The sequence below is a fragment of the Myotis lucifugus genome, unplaced genomic scaffold (genome assembly GCF_000147115.1).
Source record: "Myotis lucifugus unplaced genomic scaffold, Myoluc2.0 scaffold_491, whole genome shotgun sequence".
Taxonomy (NCBI): Eukaryota; Metazoa; Chordata; class Mammalia; order Chiroptera; family Vespertilionidae; genus Myotis; species Myotis lucifugus.
In genome coordinates, this window is record NW_005871539.1 from 10,095 (window position 1) to 29,882 (window position 19,788).

The following is a 19,788-nucleotide window of genomic DNA, read 5'->3' on the forward strand; positions in this document are numbered from 1 at the left end:
TGCCGTGTTGATTGTATTATGATACAACTAAGTGTCCCATAAAAAAAAAAAAACATCCCAATCCCAGCTACCCCCCCTGCCCTCCCCCGTCGACATAAACATCAAAATACATAGGCACGTACAAAAACAGACTCTCACATACGCACGCACACAAATGCAAAAGAAATATACTCCCACTAGAGGGGCAGATCATTATCCTTTTTTTTAAAACATTTTTTTAAAAATATATTTTATTGATTTTTGACAGAGAGGAAGGAAGAAGGATAGAGAGTTAGAAATATCGATGAGAGAGAAACATCGATCAGCTGCCTCCTGCACACCCCCTACTGGGGATGTGCCCGCAACCAAGGTACCTGCCCTTGACCGGAATCGAACCTGGGACCTTTCAGTCCGCAGGCCGACGCTCTATCCACTGAGCCAAACCGTTTACGGCTCATTATCCTTTTAATGGTAAGGGCTCTACTGAGATGTTAGGAATGATCACAAATAAGCTATAAAGGATAGAGAAGGGAGATCGAAGCTATACAGCAAAGACAATCCATTTGACAGAATTTCAGAAATAATAATATTCCAAGGACTATCAGATAAGATTAAAGTCTGGGGCCTGGAGTCAAGATAAAAATGAGAAGGAAAAGTTACTTGGCTTCAGAGGCTGTAAAATACTGTATTGCTTATATGAAAATTTGAGGGCTGAATCTGAGGTTAGAGATGCAGTCAGTATGTCCAGGGTCCAGACTATATTTGTTGTTTTAAGCTCTATAAATAAAATAGCTTTTCCCCCCAGTGTGTGCTGAATATCAGAAAATAATGAAACATTTGTCTGTTAAAGCAATAAACTCCTAAAAGAGAAGTACTCTGCCCTAGCCGGTTTGGCACAGTGGATAGAGCATCAGCTCACAGACTGACAGGTCCCGGGTTCAATTCCGGTCAAGGGCACATACCTTGGTTGCAGTTTCTGCAGCCCTGGTCAGGATGCATGCAGGAGGCAACCAATTGATGTGTCTCTCTCACATCGATGTTTCTCTCTGTCTCTCCCTCTCCCTTCCACTTTCTCTAAAATTCAATGAAAAAATATCCTCGGATGAGGATTAATAAAAAAATTAAACAAATAAATAAATAAGAAATACTTTGTGAGTCATTCCTGACAAATAGGAGTGATGAGCATCCGAACATCTCTGGAGTAAACTACACAGAGATCAGGCTCAAAAAAGCCCAAAGAAGTTATAAAACCATTCAGCTGGCAGTAGAGAAACTGGGTAGCTCAAGAAATTTCACAAAGAACTTTTATTCAATACTCTATTTCAGGAGGTCAAGCAGGACTCAATAACTATTGGCATGAGACTGGAGAGAGAACAGGTAATATAATGAAAGATGTAGCCCTCTAGTAGGTATTCAATAGACAAGAGTCTTCATTAGCAAAATACCCAATTACCCTGGCCACTCAGTAGCAAAAGTCATAAGAAATATTCATTGATGAACCAACTTACAAAATTAGTGCTTGCCCAAATATTTCTCTGTTCAATACCACCAGCTATTTCTACCCATTATGGTAACTCTTTTGGTCAGTCTTTCGGTGAACCTTGATGCTATAAGTATTAGCCAATGCAATGCAAATACAAAAAATAATAATAATAATAAATTGAAATCACAATTCTTGTAAAAGAGAGAAGACTTCCTGAACTTGATGAAAGGGATGTCACTAAAGCACTTAACATCTGAAGATGTGGCAGAGCCAGGGCTTTTATAACTGAAGAAAAGAAAACAATAATATACTATCGGTGCTTCAAAATGAAATAATTTGGATTATTAAAGGATTAAAAGAAACTTTGGAAAAACTGATAAAGACTATAATATTTTTTTTTGTGGGGGAAAGGCTCTTTATAATTAAGTCATAAAAGTTAACTTATATTTTATCAGAAAAACAATACTAAAACAAAGGTATATGACTCATTCTCTGTTCAAAAAATTAATGCATATTTGAAATATAATCTAAATGTTGTTAAATTTTTAAAAATCTAAACTATCTTCATAATTTTTAGATTCATTTTTCCAGATAAGACTTAATCAAAAGAAGTTTTTCCTTATGTACAATAAGTTTGTTTCTGGTTTTAAGTAGATGCACATTAAGTAGTCATTTCATCCTTAGCTGACCAAGTCTTATGGTACTTGCTGAACTAATTATTTGTCCAATAACATTACTAGCTCACCATCACAAGGAGGTTTATGTCAAGGGTGTATCTCTAGACATGCATGTGCAAGCAAGGTAGGCTGCATTTTACAGCAGAACAGACCTATCGGAGATGGAGTACTGAACAGCAAAAGCCCACCAGACTTCACAGGATGTACATTATTCTCTCACATCCTGACGCATCCTATCCCTGGTTGGATATTTCCCTATGCTAGTCCTTAAGTAGGGAAGCAGTGAGCATTTGAGAGGGAAAGAACCTGGTTCCTTGATTAAATCATTTATTTAAGCCAACAAATTGAAACTTTGGAACTAGCCTTCTCTAAAACATCTTGTTATATGTTTTAGATATTAACTTGTTTTTGTAGTATAATCACTTTACTTGGATTTTTTGCTGTTATTGCAGGTAAAAGCATCCTAATATATACATACCATATAACGTACATGCATGTATTGGTAATACTTTTGGAGGTACAAAAGCATTATAGAAGATTACAATCTAGTTGTACAGGAAAACTAATAATCTTGAAAATCAAATGTACAGCATATTTTAGATGAACTATAACTGTATTAAGAAGAATATGCTCAAGTAGTTAAAAAGGTAAGGCATTCAAGTAATATTTATCTAAAAGTTAAGAATACCACCTAGACACACCATATATCAGAGCATTTAAGAGTTAGAAGATCTTAGAAATTTTGCTGGAAAAGTAAGAAAGAAAATAAACATAACCTCAAGGATTTCAGCCATGGATTAAAAAACACACCAAAACCAACACTAATAACAAAACAAAACAATGATGTCACTGAAAAATGATTACAATGAATTGGAAGCCGGAGTAGATACTGTTGTAAATTTCTTAAAACAATTAAGGGGGTCAAGGATGAGAAAATAAAGAAAAGGGGATGAAAGTATGAGACCCAGATGCTAGATGTGGGGCAAGAAGCTAGGAGAGAAAGTAATTACACAGCATCAGAACCAATCAGAACAGCACAAGCTGCAACAGTGGGTAAATGCAAGAAGGAAAGATGACGGCCACCTTTCGGTGACTCTCTGACATCCAGTTTCACAGCGATGGGAACATGAGCGTCCCTTGGCTACAGAAGTGAAGCCTTCAGGTAAGGAGCCCAAGAGCAGACCTAATAAGCCTTTACGTGTAAGGATTGCTCTGACTTTGAAAAGCATTTTGACATTCATTCACTCATTTTATTCCCATCACAAGCCTTCAGCCAGGCAAGAGGTATTATTAATGCCACTTTACAGATGGAATAAAGGGTCCTAAATATAACAGACTATCTTAAATAGTATAATAAATTTAAATGTTTAGTAAATATTTTTTCAAAATTGAAAAAGATTCACTTCCACTTAAAAGCTCTTTTATTTTATTTTTGTTGTCATTTTTTTTTTAAATTTGGCAATCTAATGGAAAAGATATCAGTGCCTCAGCTAAATACAGTAGACAGGTATTGCATGTTTTAAAAATTCTTGTGGCACACTGGTTTAAAATTGCTGGTCTAGTGTATTGCAATCTTATTTTGTTTTGGTATTTTTTGTTGTTTGGAAAGTTGTGTGCTTTTTTTTTTAACTTTATTGTTGAGAGTATTACAGATGTCCCTCCTCCAACAGGTTCCTGCCCCACCCCAGGCCTTCACCACCCTATTCTCTGTTTCCATAGGTAATGCACACATGCATATAAGATCTTTGGTTAATATCTTCCCACCCCTTCCCCCCTTTCCTCTCAGATACGTCAGTCTGTTCCATTTCCATGCCTCTAGTTCTATTTTATTTATTAGTTTATTTTGATCATTAGATTCCTTGTTCATTTATTTTGATTTTTAGATACAATTATTGATAGATACAAATCTATTGTTCATATTTTTTATCCTCATCTTCCTCCTTCTTCCTCCTCTTTCTTTTTATTTTTCCTCTTCTTAAAGAATACCCTTCCTATTTGACCCAGTAATCCCACTTCTAGGAATATATCCCAAGAAATGAGAAACACCAATCAGAAAGGATATGTTCATAGCAGCACAATTTACAATAGCTAAGATTTGGAAACAACCCAAGTGCCCACCAGCAGATGAATGGATTAAAAAACTGTGGTACACCTACACAATGGAATACTATGCTGCTGTAAAAAAGAAGGAACTCTTACCATTTGCAACAGCATGGATGGACCTGGAAGCATTACACTAAGTGAAATAAGCCAGTCGGAGAAAGATAAATACCACATGATCTTATTCACTTATGAAATATAGGAAACAACATAAACTGATGAACAAAAATAGATCCAGAGACAGAGAAGCATTGAACTGACTGTCAAACTTCAGAGGGAAGGCAGGGGAGTGTGGGGGATAACATATCAACCAAAGGACTTGTATGCGTGCATATAAGCATTGCCAATGGACACAGACACTAGGGGAGTGAGGGCATGTGCTGGGGGGTGGGAGTGGCCAGGGAGAGGTCAATGGGGGGAAAAGGAGACATATGGAACACTTTAATCAATAAAGAATTTTAAAAATTTTTTAAAAAAAGAATACCCTTCAACATTTCATGTAATACTGGTTTAGTGGTGATGAACTCCTTTAGCTTTCTCTTTTCTGTAAAGCTCTTTATCTGACCTTCCATTCTAAATGATAGCTTTGCTGGGTAATCTTGGTTGTAGGTCCTTATTATTCATCACTTTCAGTATTTCTTGCCACTCCTTTCTGGCCTCCAAAGTTTCTATTGAGAAATCAGCTGACAGTCACATGGGCGCTCCCTGGTAGGTAAGTAATTGCTTTCCTCTTGCTTCTCTTAAAGATTCTCTCTTTGTCTTTAACCCTTGGCATTTCAATCTTGGTGTGGGCCTCTTTGGGTTCCTCTTGTTTGGGACTCTCTGTGATTCCTGGACTTATAAATCTATTTCTTTCACCAGGTAAGGGAAGTTTACTGTCATTATTTTTTCAAATAGCTTTTCAATATCTTGCTCTCTGTCTTCTCTTTTAGGCACCCTCATGATGTGAGTGTTGGTATGCTTGAAGTTGTAACACAGGCTCCTTATATTATCTTCATTTTTTAGATTCTTTTTTCTTTTGGCTCTTCTAATTGGGTTTCTTTTGCTTCCTCATATTCCAAATCATTGATTCATGGCATCCTCTACTCTACTGTTGATTCCCTATAAATTATTCTTCATTTCAGTTAGTATATCCTTCATTTCTGACTGAACCTTTTTCATGTCTTTGAAATGTTCACTAAGATCCTTGAAAATCTCACTAAATCCCTTGAAACTCTCATTAAGATCCTTGAACAGCCTTATAACCATTGTTTTGAACTCTGTATCCAGTAGTTTGCTTGCTTTCATTTCATTTAGGTCTTTTTCTGGAGATTTCTTCTGTTCTTTCTTGACATGTTCTTTCACATTTTGGCTGCTTCCCTGTGTTTGTTTCTATGTATTAAGTAGAGCTGCTATGTTTCCTGGAATTGGTAGAGTGGCCTCGTATAGTAGGTGTCCTGTAGGGCCCAGTGACTTAGCCTCCCCAGTCACCTGAGCTAGACACTTTAGGTACACCCCTCTGTGGGCTGTGTGCACAGTCTTGTTGTAGCTGAGCCTTGATTGCTGTTGGTGTCACTGGGAGGAATTGACCTCCAGGCCAAGTGGCTGTGAGGACCAGCTGCAACTACAGTGGGAGAGCTGCTGTGCGGGAGACACCCATGTGGAGCAGGACTTGCTTCAGTGGGGTTTTGGTGCTCACTGAATCTGCCCCTTGAGTGTGTTGCTTGAGGATGTGTAGAGTTGTAATCTTGTATGGTCTGAAGCTGTTCACTGGGTGCACTGGCTCTGGGGCCTCCCAGGAGGTGCAAAGTCAGCCACTGCATACAGCCATCCGGCAGGAACTACAGAGAGATCTGCAGATGGCTGCTGTTTGTTTTGGGCTTGGAAGTGCCCAGGCAAGGCCAAGCTGTGAAGCAAGGCTAGCTGTAGCTAGTGCCAGGTCTTGGGCCTCTTACTGACAGGTATGAGGCATGCTGACTCCAGCTCTGCTTGTTTGAGAGATTTTAGGAATGACTGGTTTTTACAGCCTGAAGTTATAAAAAACTGGACTGAGGGAGGGTCTAGTGTGGAGTTGGGACCCCCTTGCCTTAGACGGGAGGCCTTCACAGCAGAGATACTCCTCCCAATTAAAATCACACCACACGTGGGTGTTAGACCAGCCTGTTCCACACCTCCACCCCTCCTACCAGTCTCAATGTACTTTTTTTTTACTTCTCTAGTTGTAGGACTTCTATTCAGCCAGATTTCAGGTGGTTCTGATGATGGATGCTCTGTATTTTAGTTGTAATTTTAAAGTGGCTGTGGGTGGCAGTGAGTATCAGTATCAGCATTTACTTATGCCACCATCTTGGTTCTTGGGCCAACAGCTCTCTTTTATAAGAAAATCTACTGTTCTTGTCATAACTTATAGAATGCATGCTTTCCTGCTATTACAATGATGGCTTTAACCAAAAAACTCCATAATTCAAATTGGCAGCTAGAAATTCTATGACTCTAGAGACACCAAATGGAGATCACAATTACCGCAGATTTTCAGTGCAACTAGAGCAGTGATGGCGAACCTTTTGAGCTCAGCGTGTTAGCATTTTGAAAAACCCTAACTTAACTCTGGTGCCGTGTCACATATAGAAATTTTTTGATATTTGCAACCATAGTAAAATAAAGACTTATATTTTTGATATTTATTTTATATATTTAAATGCCATTTAACAAAGAAAAATCAACCAAAAAAATGAGTTTGCGTGTCACCTCTGACACGCGTGTCATAGGTTTGCCATCACTGAACTAGAGGGTAAGTTTTCTCTTCTTTACAACTTTTAATTAAAAACTACATAATGACCTTGTAGGGTAGGGGAGGAACCCATAGTTCCCCTTCCTCATATTTTCCTAGAAGGGGAGAGAATTTCCCTAGGAGTGAAAGTATAGATAGGAAGAGCATTTCACTTTTCCCCACTCCTTCCAGAAGGGAAGACGTGCCTTCGCTGATTGGTCACCCTTAGGCCAAACTGGCTTGGCTGAGCCCTTTCCTCTTTCTTTTCAGATCCAGCTGGTTTGCAGAAGCCCCTATATGCTCCCTCATGTCCTACGTGGTAGGGGCAGCCTCTGACTCTATGAGCGAAATCTCCCATTGCCTGCCTATGTCATTGGTGAGCTATGAACAAGTCCACTTGGCAACAGATCTAAAGCCATGCTCTTTCATGTTTAATGGAGGTAGCTGACACTCTGACCTCCATTTATCTTTTTCTAATTTCTTGAGAAGAAAAAACAAAGATTTTTTTTTACTGGCCCCTTAAAGCTACAAACTAGAACAAGAGGTAAAATGCAAATAAACCAGACAGAGAAGAGCTCTTTCTTTTTCCTTCCCATTCACATGATTTTTGAAAGCACTTACTAAGAATTCACACATGTAATTAATAAGATAGTTTTGTCTTATTGAACAAATAATACTACTCTTTAGTCACATTATCAATATGATCGCACAAGCTCAGCAAAGGTTAAAAGCCAAAGCACTGAAGGCCTAGTGGTGGAAACTACACAAATACAAAAAAATATAATGAAGTAGTATTCGCCCCTAGGAACAAAATCACATTTTGAAGCAATTCTAGTTAGATTAGAAGATCTCATATTGGATTCTTCTAGATTTAAAATTCTGATTTCTATCTAAAACTGTATATGCAGCTTGCATAGATCATTTTAAATCATGTTTTTGATAGTGTCTTTTTTTATTTGTTTTATTGGGGTGACATTAGTTAATAAAATTATATAGGTTTCAGATGTACAATTCTATAATACATCATCTATATGTTGTATTGTGCGTTCTCTAATCCAAGGCAAGTCCATCACCATTTATCTCCCCTTTATCCTCTTCTACCTCCCTCCACCCCCTTTCCCTGTTAATCACCATTCTGTTATCTGTCTATGAGTTTTGTTCATTTTTGCTTTTTAGAGCTTCTTTAGCAGTTCAAGTAAAGTGCAGCTATAGAAACAAGTCAATGAATAAACATGAATAGCTTACTCTTCGTATGTAAAAATAGACATTTCCCTGTACTACTCAAAGTTTTTGAAGGGACTCAATCAGGTAATATATGTGAAAAAGTTTATCAAAATTCCAGACATGCACATTTTAGTTGTTTCCTTTTTCTATAGCCTGCAGCTATTATCTTTAGCCACTAGATGGCAATGCTGCTCCAGTAAATTACTGCACAAAGGGAAGTCTAGATTTTATTTAACTTTTAAAAGGAAAATGTGTGCCCCAGCCGGTTTGCCTCAGTAGATAAGAGTGTCAGCCTGTGGCCTGAAGGGTTCAATTCCGGTCAAAGGCATATGCCCGGGTAAAGCAGCCGATTAATGATTCTCTCTCATCATTGGTGTTTCCATCTTTCTCTCTCCCTCTCCCTTCCTCTCCAAAAACAATAAAAATATATTTTTTAAAAAATTTTTAAATAATAAAAACCAAAGTAAAATGTGCCAGACCCAGTGCGGCTCAGTGATTGAGCAACAACCTATGAACCAGGAGGTCACGGTTCAATTCCTGGTCAGGGCACATGCCCAGGTTTCAGACTTGATCCCCAGTGGAGGGTCATGCAGGAGGCAGCTGATAATGATTCTCTCTCATCATTGATGTTTCCATCTCTCCCTTCCTCTCTAAAATCAATAAAAAACATATTTTAAAAATAAATAAATAAATAAAATACAAGTAAAATATTAGAGGTGGGATAGGCGGAAGTGGGCAAAGTAGGGATTTATGGAGACAGAAAGAGACTTTACTTTGGACGATTAGTGCACAATGCAGTATGCAGATGATTTTCTTTTTTTGGGGGGGGAGGGGTGTATAAGAATGTGTCTTTATTGTAGAAGCCAGAGGCTACACAGTGATATCGTATTGTACATGTGAAACCTCTATAGTTTTATGAACCAATGTCACCCCAATAAATTCAATTAATAAAAATAAATTTTGAAAATATAAAAATAAAAAAAATAAATGTGTAAAAAAATTAAATTACAGGGCTTTTCCTGGCATTTAATGAGCTTATAGATAAAACTTTCAACATCTAAAAGAAGCTGTAATAATTTCACATTCTGCAAGAAATAAAAGTGCTAATGGTGCCTATACTTACCATTTTAAAAAATCTTAATTCATTTGAATTAACAAATGTGGGAAATCCTATGAAAAGGGCATTGTATAAGGTAAGACATTTGTTGATAGCTAATAAAAATGTCTAAATATTTACCTCTGACCCCAAACTGAGAGAAATGATCTCATCCTCAAATGCAGAATGTGTGTCAATATGAGCAGGAATTCCTGAGATGGAGGGTAGGAAAACACGTTACTTCATTTTCCCTTTCAATAGATTCAAGACAACTCTAAATATAGCTTCACACTATTATGGTGAAAATATTGTCCGATTATCAGAAATATACTATCATTTTAGTTAAAAGGAAACATTTAAGGTCAATGTGACTAAATAAAATTAAACTAAATCTACACTAAAAATCTCTCAACTTCATGTTCAAGTGCTATTGAGACTTGATTCTAAAATCAAGACTTGAAAATCACTGCTTAATTAGGACATTTACTCAACCCCAGCCCAAGAAGAAGATTTGAAAGATAAATAACAAAGTCATGTTTCCCCTTAAACACTGGATTCCCAAAAACAAACAATAACCAGATGTGAAGGCTAAGTATATGAATAATTAAGATATGGTTTCCCCCACCAATCTCTCAATCTATGTTACCTGAGCATCTCTTAAGTGAAAGGAACTCTGCTACATGGTGAGAGTATACAAAGTAAATAAGACAGTTCCTGTTCCCAAGGAGCTTACAGATCAATGTTAAGACTGACTGGTAAATAGGCCATCATAATACATGGTGATAAATGCAGGAAAAACAATCCAGAACGCTTGCCATTAATAACACTTTCAAGATCATTCAATTACTACAAATATCAGATGGAGATGCTGCTAACAAGTGTAAAAAAATCAATAACCTAAAGATTTTTCCATAACATGTCATCCTAGAATTGTCTTCTATACTCTCAACAGAGAAAAAAGAATAAGATCATCCAACCAATTAGCCTTCTTCTTTGTAGAGGCACAGCTCAATTCCAGACCAGCACAATAAAGTGAGTATCACAATAGAGTGAGTCATAATCTTTTGGCCGGTGGGGGAAAATTTCATACTATCTATTGAAATTTAATATGCGCAATTTTGCCATGGCAATTCTGCTTCTAGGAATTTATTTTATAAAATTTTCCATAACTATGTAAAAGTCTACACAGTGTTTATGATAACAAAAATGTCCAATCTAAATTCCACCTTTAGAAAAAAGTTAGTACTTTTTAGAATATATGTGCACAATAAAGTTTAAAAATCCAAAAAACAAGCCCAACTGGCATGGCTCAGTGGTTGAACGTTTACCTATGAACCAGGAGGTCAAGGTTCAATTCTTGGTCAGGACACACATCCGTGTTTAGGGCTCAATCACCTGTGGGGAACATGCAGGAGGCAGCCCATCAATGATTCTCTCTCATCACCGACGTTTCTCTCTCTCTCTCTCTGCCCCCCTCTCCCTCTCTCCCTCTCTCCCCCCGCTTCCTCTCTGAAATCAATAAAAATGTAGATTTTTTAAAAACCCAAAAAACAAAAACAAATGTGTAAAAAGTACAACATTTGTAATGTGCAATGCACTAAAACGAAGCACAATAAAACAACATGTGCCTGTATTTATAAATTATTTGGTTTCTTCCATTATACATGTCTCCTGTTTTTAATACAATCTTCTCCATCTCTAAATAAAATATTGAGAGGGGAACAAAAAAGAGTCACGAATAGTAATTTGTGTCAGTTTACACTTTGAGATGCAAGTGTCTCAAGAGAGTGACGTAGATTTGCAAGGGATTAAAGTCAACGCAGCAAAACATAAGCAGTTACTATAAGAGTGTGATATTCCTGATATCAAAAAATGATATATTTGATCATTGTGTTTCATAATCTACTTAGTTATAAAATTTGACTGTAATTTTTAAAGAAGAAATACTCACCATGCCCAGGTTCATACTGGTTCACAGTCAACTGATCAGGTTTGTGTCTAATGAAGCCTTCTTTCAACCATTTCTCCAACATGCTATCACAAATGTCAGGAAGACCTGAGGTAATTTTTTATAAAGGTGAAATATATCACAGTATTTACTTTGCATGTTTTGTCCAAGAATAAAAACATAGTCACTGTGATAAAAAACCATACAGCTTTTAATTTAGTAGTCAGATGAAAATATAACAATAAACACACAAGCAAAGCAAAATATAAAGAAAAACCTTCCTAAGAATCTTTTAAAGTTATTATTGATTTTATCAAATTAAACAAAAAAATAACAATTTTTGTTAACCACAATTTTGTTTTTTGCAAAATAGCAATAAAATTATAAATTGCTATATTCTATACTGGAAATTAACCTGATCACTTTCCTTTAATTTAAAATTTTTCAATTTATTTTAAATCTAATTATTTTACATTATTTTTCTTTAAAAAAAAAAACCACACACTTTTAAAAGTCAAACTAACTTACTTTCACTGGAAGAAACCCTTAAATAGGACCAAAGTCATATAAATACAGATAAATTAAATTCAACAAAGAATTTTATCAAAGGATTAATATCTATATTATATAGTAAGTTCTTATTAATAAACTAGAGGCCCGGTGCATGAATTTGTGCACAGGTAGGGTCCCTCAGCCTGGCTGGGATCAGGGATGATTGGGGCCAGCTGGCCGGGGGGGAAGGGACCATAGGAGGTTGGCCGGCTGGGGGAGGTTGGCTGTGGGATTGCACTGACCACCAGGGAGCAGCTCCTGCACTGAACGTCTGCCCCCTGGTGGTCAGTGCACGTCATAGCAGCCGGTCGACCAGTCGTTCGGTCAACCGGTCATAACAGTCGCTTAGGCTTTTATATATATAGATTAGACAACCATTAGAAAAAACTGGTAAAGGATATGAAAAATAATTCACAGGAAAAGAAATACAAATGGCCAACCTCACTGCTAATCAAGTAATTATAAGGTTAAAAATTTTACAATTACCACATGTTGGTCAGGGTAGGGGGGAGTGGTACACACTTGGTAAGAATCATGGTATAGTTGTTTATTAAATAAACATAACTTTACAAAATTCTAATATGCTAATCTCCCTTTAGAAACTCTTGCATGAAGAGGCATGTACAAAGGTTCTCACTGAAGCACTACTTGTAAAAGCTAAAAGCTAGAAAGAACTTAAATGTCTATCAAAAGGGAACTAACTGAATAAGCTATTATCATCTTTCAAAAAATGAAAAACTATGTAAGATCTCTAAAGGGACAAGAACAAGTTGGAGTAATACATGTAATATATTAAACAACATAATACTCATATTAACAACTATACATACACTCTTATATTTGGATATAAACTCATATAGTAAAGGTTTGGAATACTATATTCTAAACTGTTAATGGCACTACTTCTAAGAAGAAGTATGGAAGTACAGATAGTGTTCAAGAAAAACTTTAGCTTTATCTGTTTGTGTGAAGTTTTTTTTAACACAAAATTGCACTATTTAGCTAATTAGAATGTAGTTTAATCAACTGTTTTGAAAGTTTACCTAAAAATGACAAATGAAACACCCTCAACTATGATTTACTTCTAATACATTAAATCTTTTTTTTCTGAATCAACATTTACTAACAATTACTTACCTCCAGGTAATGGCTTATCTTTATGTACATTGTTATTCTCATAGTGGAATTCATAACCAAAATGCTTTACTCTTCTGTGTTTTAAAGATTTTTGAACTGTATGAAGAGAATAAAGTAAACTACTTGGGTAAAAAAGAATTTCATTCCTTCAAGTATTTCAAAATTAACATTATGAGTAAGGATTACATTAGTAATAGTAACTTTTGTTAACTGCTATGTTATTGTCTTTAATAACATCAACGTTCTACCTCGAATCTGCTGTTCTTTTAAGTCTAAAGTAGTAACAAGCACTTAAACAGTTTCAAATCAATCTGACAGAGCTAACTAAACATGTACATTGCCACTCACAAGACTGCTAATGATCTGGAAAGAGTCACAGTAACTAATTTGCAAATATCTCCAGAAGGCTCTCACTACATGATGATGGTATGGCAATGACCTGCTGATTCCTCAGAGGAAATCTGCCTTACGGAGGAGAGGATCATATAAGATGATGTATGTAAAAGGGCTTACAAATGTTAGGTCTACAAATGTTGGCTAATCAATATTAACCAGTTTGGAGTTTAAAATTAATGGCTATATAAATGTTATTTATTATTAATACTACTAAGATTTGTCAGTGTGGCTTGCCCAATATTGGATCCAGGCTACTTTAAGTAATTGTGAGGAAACATCAGTTTTAATAAGCCAAATGGGGAGAAGAAAAGAAGGATCAGTAACATAGCATTTTGCAGACACTTTTAAAAATCAAATTTTAAAGTTTTTACTTACAATTTGGATTATCTGTATCTTCTGTCCAGTTAACACTTTCCAAAAGCAGTTTCTCATCCTCAGAAGAAATAATTTCTTCTACTACTTTGAGGCCTGGAGGTAAGGCTTGAAGCCCCAACTCTTTCCACTGTGCTGTGGAAAACCAAATTAAAATAGTCACATACAAAACTTGAAGTTCTATATACAAATAACTCTGCCCAATAGCCATTTATCAGTTCAAAAAACTCCCAATCCTTGTTTTATGAAATAAGAATGCCAAAAGGCACAACATACTAAAAGGGCAAAACAAAGATCAAGGTAAAAATTATGATACATTTTATCCACTGCAATTACCAACAGCAAATAGAATAGTATTTACTTAAATATTCCGTTTGAATGTAATTGAGTAATTTTTTAAATCTCACTAAGAAAATGTTTTTCAGTTTCAGTCAAGATGGAGGCATAGGTGAAAGTGGTACTTGAATCTTCCTACAACCACATCAAATTACAACTAACCCTCAGAATAACCCTCACTCAGAACTGCCAAAATCTAGCTGAACAGAAGTCCTACCACTAAGGATATAAATAAGAAGCTACATCAAGACTGGTAGGAGGGGCATAGTCATGGAATGAGCTGGTCCTACACCCACAGTGGTAGTTCAAACTGGGAGGGACTGAGAATCTCAGAGGGAACGGGGGTCAGGGGGGAAGGAGCTCGGGATGGGAAGTCATTAACCAAAGAATTTATATGCATATATGCATAATCCATGGACACACACACACACACACAAATTGGGAAGATATCTTGGCTGCCGAGGTCCCACCTGAGCTGAGGAGCGAGAGGTCCCACCTTCACACCAGGCCCCCAGCTCAGGTTTCCAGTGGCAGAAAGAGAAGGGCCCATAACTTCTGGTTGTGAAAACCAGTGGGGATTGTGGGTGAGTGATTGGAGGGCTGCTGGAGTCCCAGGTGTTACTCTCATGGACCCACATATAGACTTACTCAGACTCACTGGCTCTGAGTTCCAGTGCTGGGACAGCACTCAAAAGGCAACAGACATATGGGGAGGAAGTGAATTGTCCGGCATCAGGGAAAAAGCTAGAGTGGCAGCTTTCTCTCAGTAAGAAGTGCTGGCAGAAGCCATTGTTCCTTTTCTGAGCCCTCCCCCAACAGAGCTGGTAGATGGGCACCATATCTGAGTCTCCATCAACCTGGCTAACACTGTTGGCCCCACCCTGGAGATTCTCTGAGACCCTACCCCACCAAATATGCAGGCCCATGCAAGCCCTTTCCAGGGGCTTTTTTATACAAATGACCTATCTTGGCTCATGCTCCAGTGGCAAGAAATATTTAAAGTGGTGAAAAGCAAGGACCTACAACCAAGATTACTCTACCCTGTAAAACTATTACTTAAAATCAAAAGGCAGATAAAGAGCCTCCCAGACAAGAAAAAGCTAAAGGAGTTCATCACCACCAATCCCTTTTTACAAGAAATGTTAAAGTGTCTTCTTTAAGAAGAAAAAACGGATTAAAAATATGAAAAATAGAATGGCAATAAATACATATCTATCAACAATTACTTTAAATGCAAATGGATTACATACTCTAATTAAAAGACATATGAAGGCTGAATGGATAACAAAACAAGACCTTTACATATGCTGTCTACAAGAGACTCACTTCAGATCAAAAGACACACAGAGACTGAAGGTACAGGGATGGAAAAAGAATTTCATGAAAATGGAAACAAGCAAACAAAAAAAAAGCTGGGGTAGTAATACTTATACCATACAAATTAGACTTTAAAAAAAGGCTATAACAAGAGACAAAGAAGGACCCAGCAATTCCACTTCTGGGTATTTATCTGAAAAAACCCAAAACACTAAATTGAAAAGACATATACTCAATGCAGCATTTACAGTAGCCAAGGTAAGGAAGCAATATAAGTGTACACCAATAGATTAATGGATAAAGAAGTGGTGCATATATACAATAGAATATGACAGCCATAAAAAAGAATGTCTTGCCCTATGCAACAACAATGGATGGACCTAGAAGGTATCATCCTGAGTGAAATAAGTCAGACAAAGAAAGACAAATGCCAGATAATTTCACTTATATGTGGAATCTAAAAAACAAACTAAATGAACAAGCAGAAGGGAAACAGACTCTTAGATACAGAGAACATTTTGATGGTTGCCAGATGGAAAGGAGGTTGAGGGGATGGGTAAAAAAAGTACAGGGCTTAATTAAGATGTACAAATTATAGTATAGTCATGAGGATGTACAGTACAGCATAGGGAATATAGTCAATAATATTCTAGCCCAGCCTGTGTGGCTCAGGGGTTGAGCATCAACCCAGAAACCAAGAGGTCATGGTTCGATTCCCCATCAGGGCACATGCCCAGGTTGGGGTCTTAATCCCCAGTAGGAGGTGTGCAGGAGCAACCAATTGATGATGTTTCTCTCTCATGGATGTTTCTATCTCTCTATCCCTCTCCCTTCTTCTCTCTCTAAAAATCAATAAAAACATATAACTATGTATGGTGACAGATGGGTACCAGATTTATTAGGGCGATCACTTAGTAAGTTACATAAATGTCTAATCACTGGGTTGTACACCTGAAACTAATATAATATTGTACATCAACCATAACTGAAAAAAATTATTGAAAGTAAAAAAAAAGAAACAAGGTTTTTTCATAATATCTACAATATGTCCCTCTATAAACAAGTCAGATTGTCTGTACAAATTAAAATCCCAACTTCGATGTGAAAAGTAAACTCAAACAAAAGCAAGAACTAGTTTGAAAAAGATACCTGTATGATACTACCTTTTTCCACAAAATTCAAGTACAGAATGATCTTCTGTCCTAAATCATCCACTATTTTTTGTCCATTGAGGGTAACATAGGCTTTCTTGGATTCCTCTATAGTTTTGTACGTTACAAATGAGTAGGGCTTATTAGGTGGCATTAAGAGAGCATCCACCTGTCCGAGTTTCTCTAATTCCGGAAGCAGTTGGTTCCTACTCACACCGTTACCCAAACCACCATTGGCAACAACCAGGATCTTAAAAAAACAAAAAGAAAGTTAACACGAACAACTGATATCAACCTGTTTCTTTTTAAAATATCTTTTTAAATAAGATAAAATAAGATTATTTTTAAATAACATTTCTACAAAGGTGTAATTATGAAAGAAAAAAGGGTTTTTTTAGTTGTTATTTGGTTTTCTAATATCAATGTAAATCAATTTACTAAATACAGTATTTGGGAATTAAAAAGTATTCCTATGTTGTAAATAATATTGATTTTGAAAGTCTTTTCAGTAAAATATTCATTTCTTAATAACCTATATACAAATTAAAATATAACCTTTACTGTTCATAAACATAACTAAACACAATGAAAGAGAAAGAAAAGGGAGAAAGGAAAAGGAACAAGGAGTTACTGATACTTGCTTTTTGCCAGACACTGGCTATATGATTTTACCTACTTAATCCTCATTAACATAATCTTCACAACAATTCTATAAAGTGGGTAATATTAGCCTCCCTTCATCAAGTAAGAAACTGAAGATGAGCAATACAGTATTAGGTGAAGGTAGTGTTTAGGAGGAGCTGGGTTTCAAACTTATTTCTATCTGCTTTCAGAATTCACTTTTGGTATCACCACCATACAGTGTTTACTAAAAACTAAAAGTGAAGGCAGTGACTCAAAGAAAACCAATTACAGATTCCTTAAATATAAAATGGGAAAATTTTCCTCTGTGCCTGAGTAATTCATTCATTTTTGTAAATATTTTTTTCTTTTTAAGGTTCATGCTGACTTTCTGTCATTTACAGTCCTGCACACAATTTTATTCAAGGAATTCTGATTATTCTAGTCTTTGTACTTAAAAAAACACCCTACATGGTGTTAAGATCTTAATGATTCATGACTCCTAAAAATTTTATAGCATAACAAAAGTAAACCACTGATGGCATACTTTCATCATTTATAGCAGATATTGGCAAACTTCTGAAAATGGTCAGAGAGTAAATATTTTAGGCTCCACAGCATACAAGTCTCTGTCACATAGTCTTATTTTTATTTAACAACCTTTAAAAATGTAAAACTCACTCTTGCCTCACAAGTCAGAGGACAGTAGTTTGCCAATGTCTGATTTATACTAACCTGGAGATTGGAACATAATGTACTAGTTTCATATACACAAAATGGGGCTATCTAGAACCTTGTTTTTAAAAAGTATATAATAAAACTAGAGGCCTGGTGCATAAAATTCTTACACTCGGGGGAGGAGAGTCCCTCAGCCTGGCCTGCACCCTCTTGCAGTCCGGGAGCCCTCGGGGTGCGGGCCTAAGCCAGGAGTCGGACATCCTTAGCGCTGCAGCGGAGGCAGGAGAGGCTCCCACCACTGCCCCTGCGCTCACCAGCTGTGAGCCCAGCTGCGTGAGCCCAGATGTGGCTGAGCAGCGTGGGAGCGCATTGATTCCAGGGGGCAGCTCCTGCATTGAGCATCTGCCCCCTGGTGGTCAGTGCACATCATAACGACCAGTCGTTCCTTATTAGCCTTTTATTATATAGGATTGTTATAAAATTGGATAATAAGAAAGGTAAAGCTTTGTTCTTTCATGGGACAGCCAATACTTTATTTTTTTAAATATATTTTATTGATTTTTTGCCAAAACCGGTTTGGCTCAGTGGATAGAGCGTCGGGCTGCGGACTGAAGGGTCCCAGGTTCGATTCCGGTCAGGGGCATGTGCCTGGGTTGCGGGCACGTCCCCGGTGAGGGGATGTGCAGGAGGCAACTGATCGATGTTTCTAGCTCTCTATCTCTCTCCCTTCCTCTCTGTAAAAAATCAATAAAATATATTTAAAAAAATATATATATATTTTATTGATTTTTTTACAGAGAGGAAGGGAGAGGGATAGAGAGTCAGAAACATCAACGAGAGAGAAACATCGATCAGCTGCCTCCTGCACACCCCTTACTGGGGATGTGCCGGCAACCAAGGTACATGCCCTTGACCAAAATCGAACCTGGGACCCTTTAGTCCGCAGGCCGACACTTTATCCACTGAGCCAAACCGGTTAGGGCGGACAGCCAATACTTTAAATATGCAAGTACACACATTCACATAATAAACAAACACACTAAACAATACAGTATAAAATTTAGCCTTAGATGGCTTGCCCCGGACCTCACTCAATAAGGTTTATAATTTAAAGTATCAAAATAATTTGGTTACATGCAGCCATAGTTACAAAAACATTTCCATATTCCCAAATCTAAGGAACTGCAAAGGTTTTATAAATGGCCAGGGTCCACTGAGGAACTGAGGAAGATGTGAGGTGTGACTTAAAGAATACTAGTGGTCCTCAAAATGCTAAGTTCAATGGGGGATGGAAGGGAGGAATTTATTTCCTATTACATGTGAGTTATACAATATAATTAAATGTAATAAATGTTTTATTTATCATATTCAGCTAAGCAATTTTCCCAATGATATGAAGTAGAGAATTTAAAATTTTTTTAAAGTTATCTTCAATCCTGACAATTTGAGGATCACTACTCTAGAAAAATCTCACAGTGGCTATAGATTTGCACAAAGCATCCATATTTATAACACCTGGTGAAAAGAGCATTTGTTCTCCCAGGGGTAGATAATATATAATTAGAGGTCCTTCTATAATTTTATTCCTTTCCCTTCAAATTATTGTGGAGAAAAATATCAAGCCTAAATAAGATGGCGCTTTGGAAGACACAAAGGTAAGAATAAAGCTTCTAGAGATCCGAATGAAAAGATAGACACAAGCAAAAAACATGCTTCAGAGGGAGCCCATTTCTTTTCTTACCACTTCTCTTTGTGATCCATGTAAGGAAAAGAAAGCAAATTACACTTGGGAAGAAATGAGAAAAGGGTATAATTTTCCAAATGCTGCACAGCCTCCGTGGCTCTTGGCAGAAAGTGTATGCAGACATATTAACCCTAATATATGATCTATCCCAACCTTTTTAAAGGTATTGGATTTAAATTCCCTGAAGTTATTAATATGTGACAAAATCTAAGGAAGGGTCTTTACCTG

General features: G+C 36.8%; 1 protein-coding gene across 1 annotated transcript in view; it reads right to left on the reverse strand.

Moving 5' to 3' along the window:
* Positions 1–19,788, reverse strand: part of LOC102439183 (alkylated DNA repair protein alkB homolog 8-like) — a 37,846-nt gene that overhangs the window by 9,474 nt on the left and 8,584 nt on the right. Inside the window, exons 3-6 of the mRNA XM_023744839.1 lie at positions 16,530–16,767; positions 13,717–13,848; positions 12,946–13,041; positions 11,260–11,364 (exon numbers count right to left, since the gene is read on the reverse strand). Coding sequence (XP_023600607.1) covers positions 11,260–11,364; positions 12,946–13,041; positions 13,717–13,848; positions 16,530–16,767 — 571 coding nt within the window. The remainder of the gene's footprint in view (positions 1–11,259; positions 11,365–12,945; positions 13,042–13,716; positions 13,849–16,529; positions 16,768–19,788) is intronic.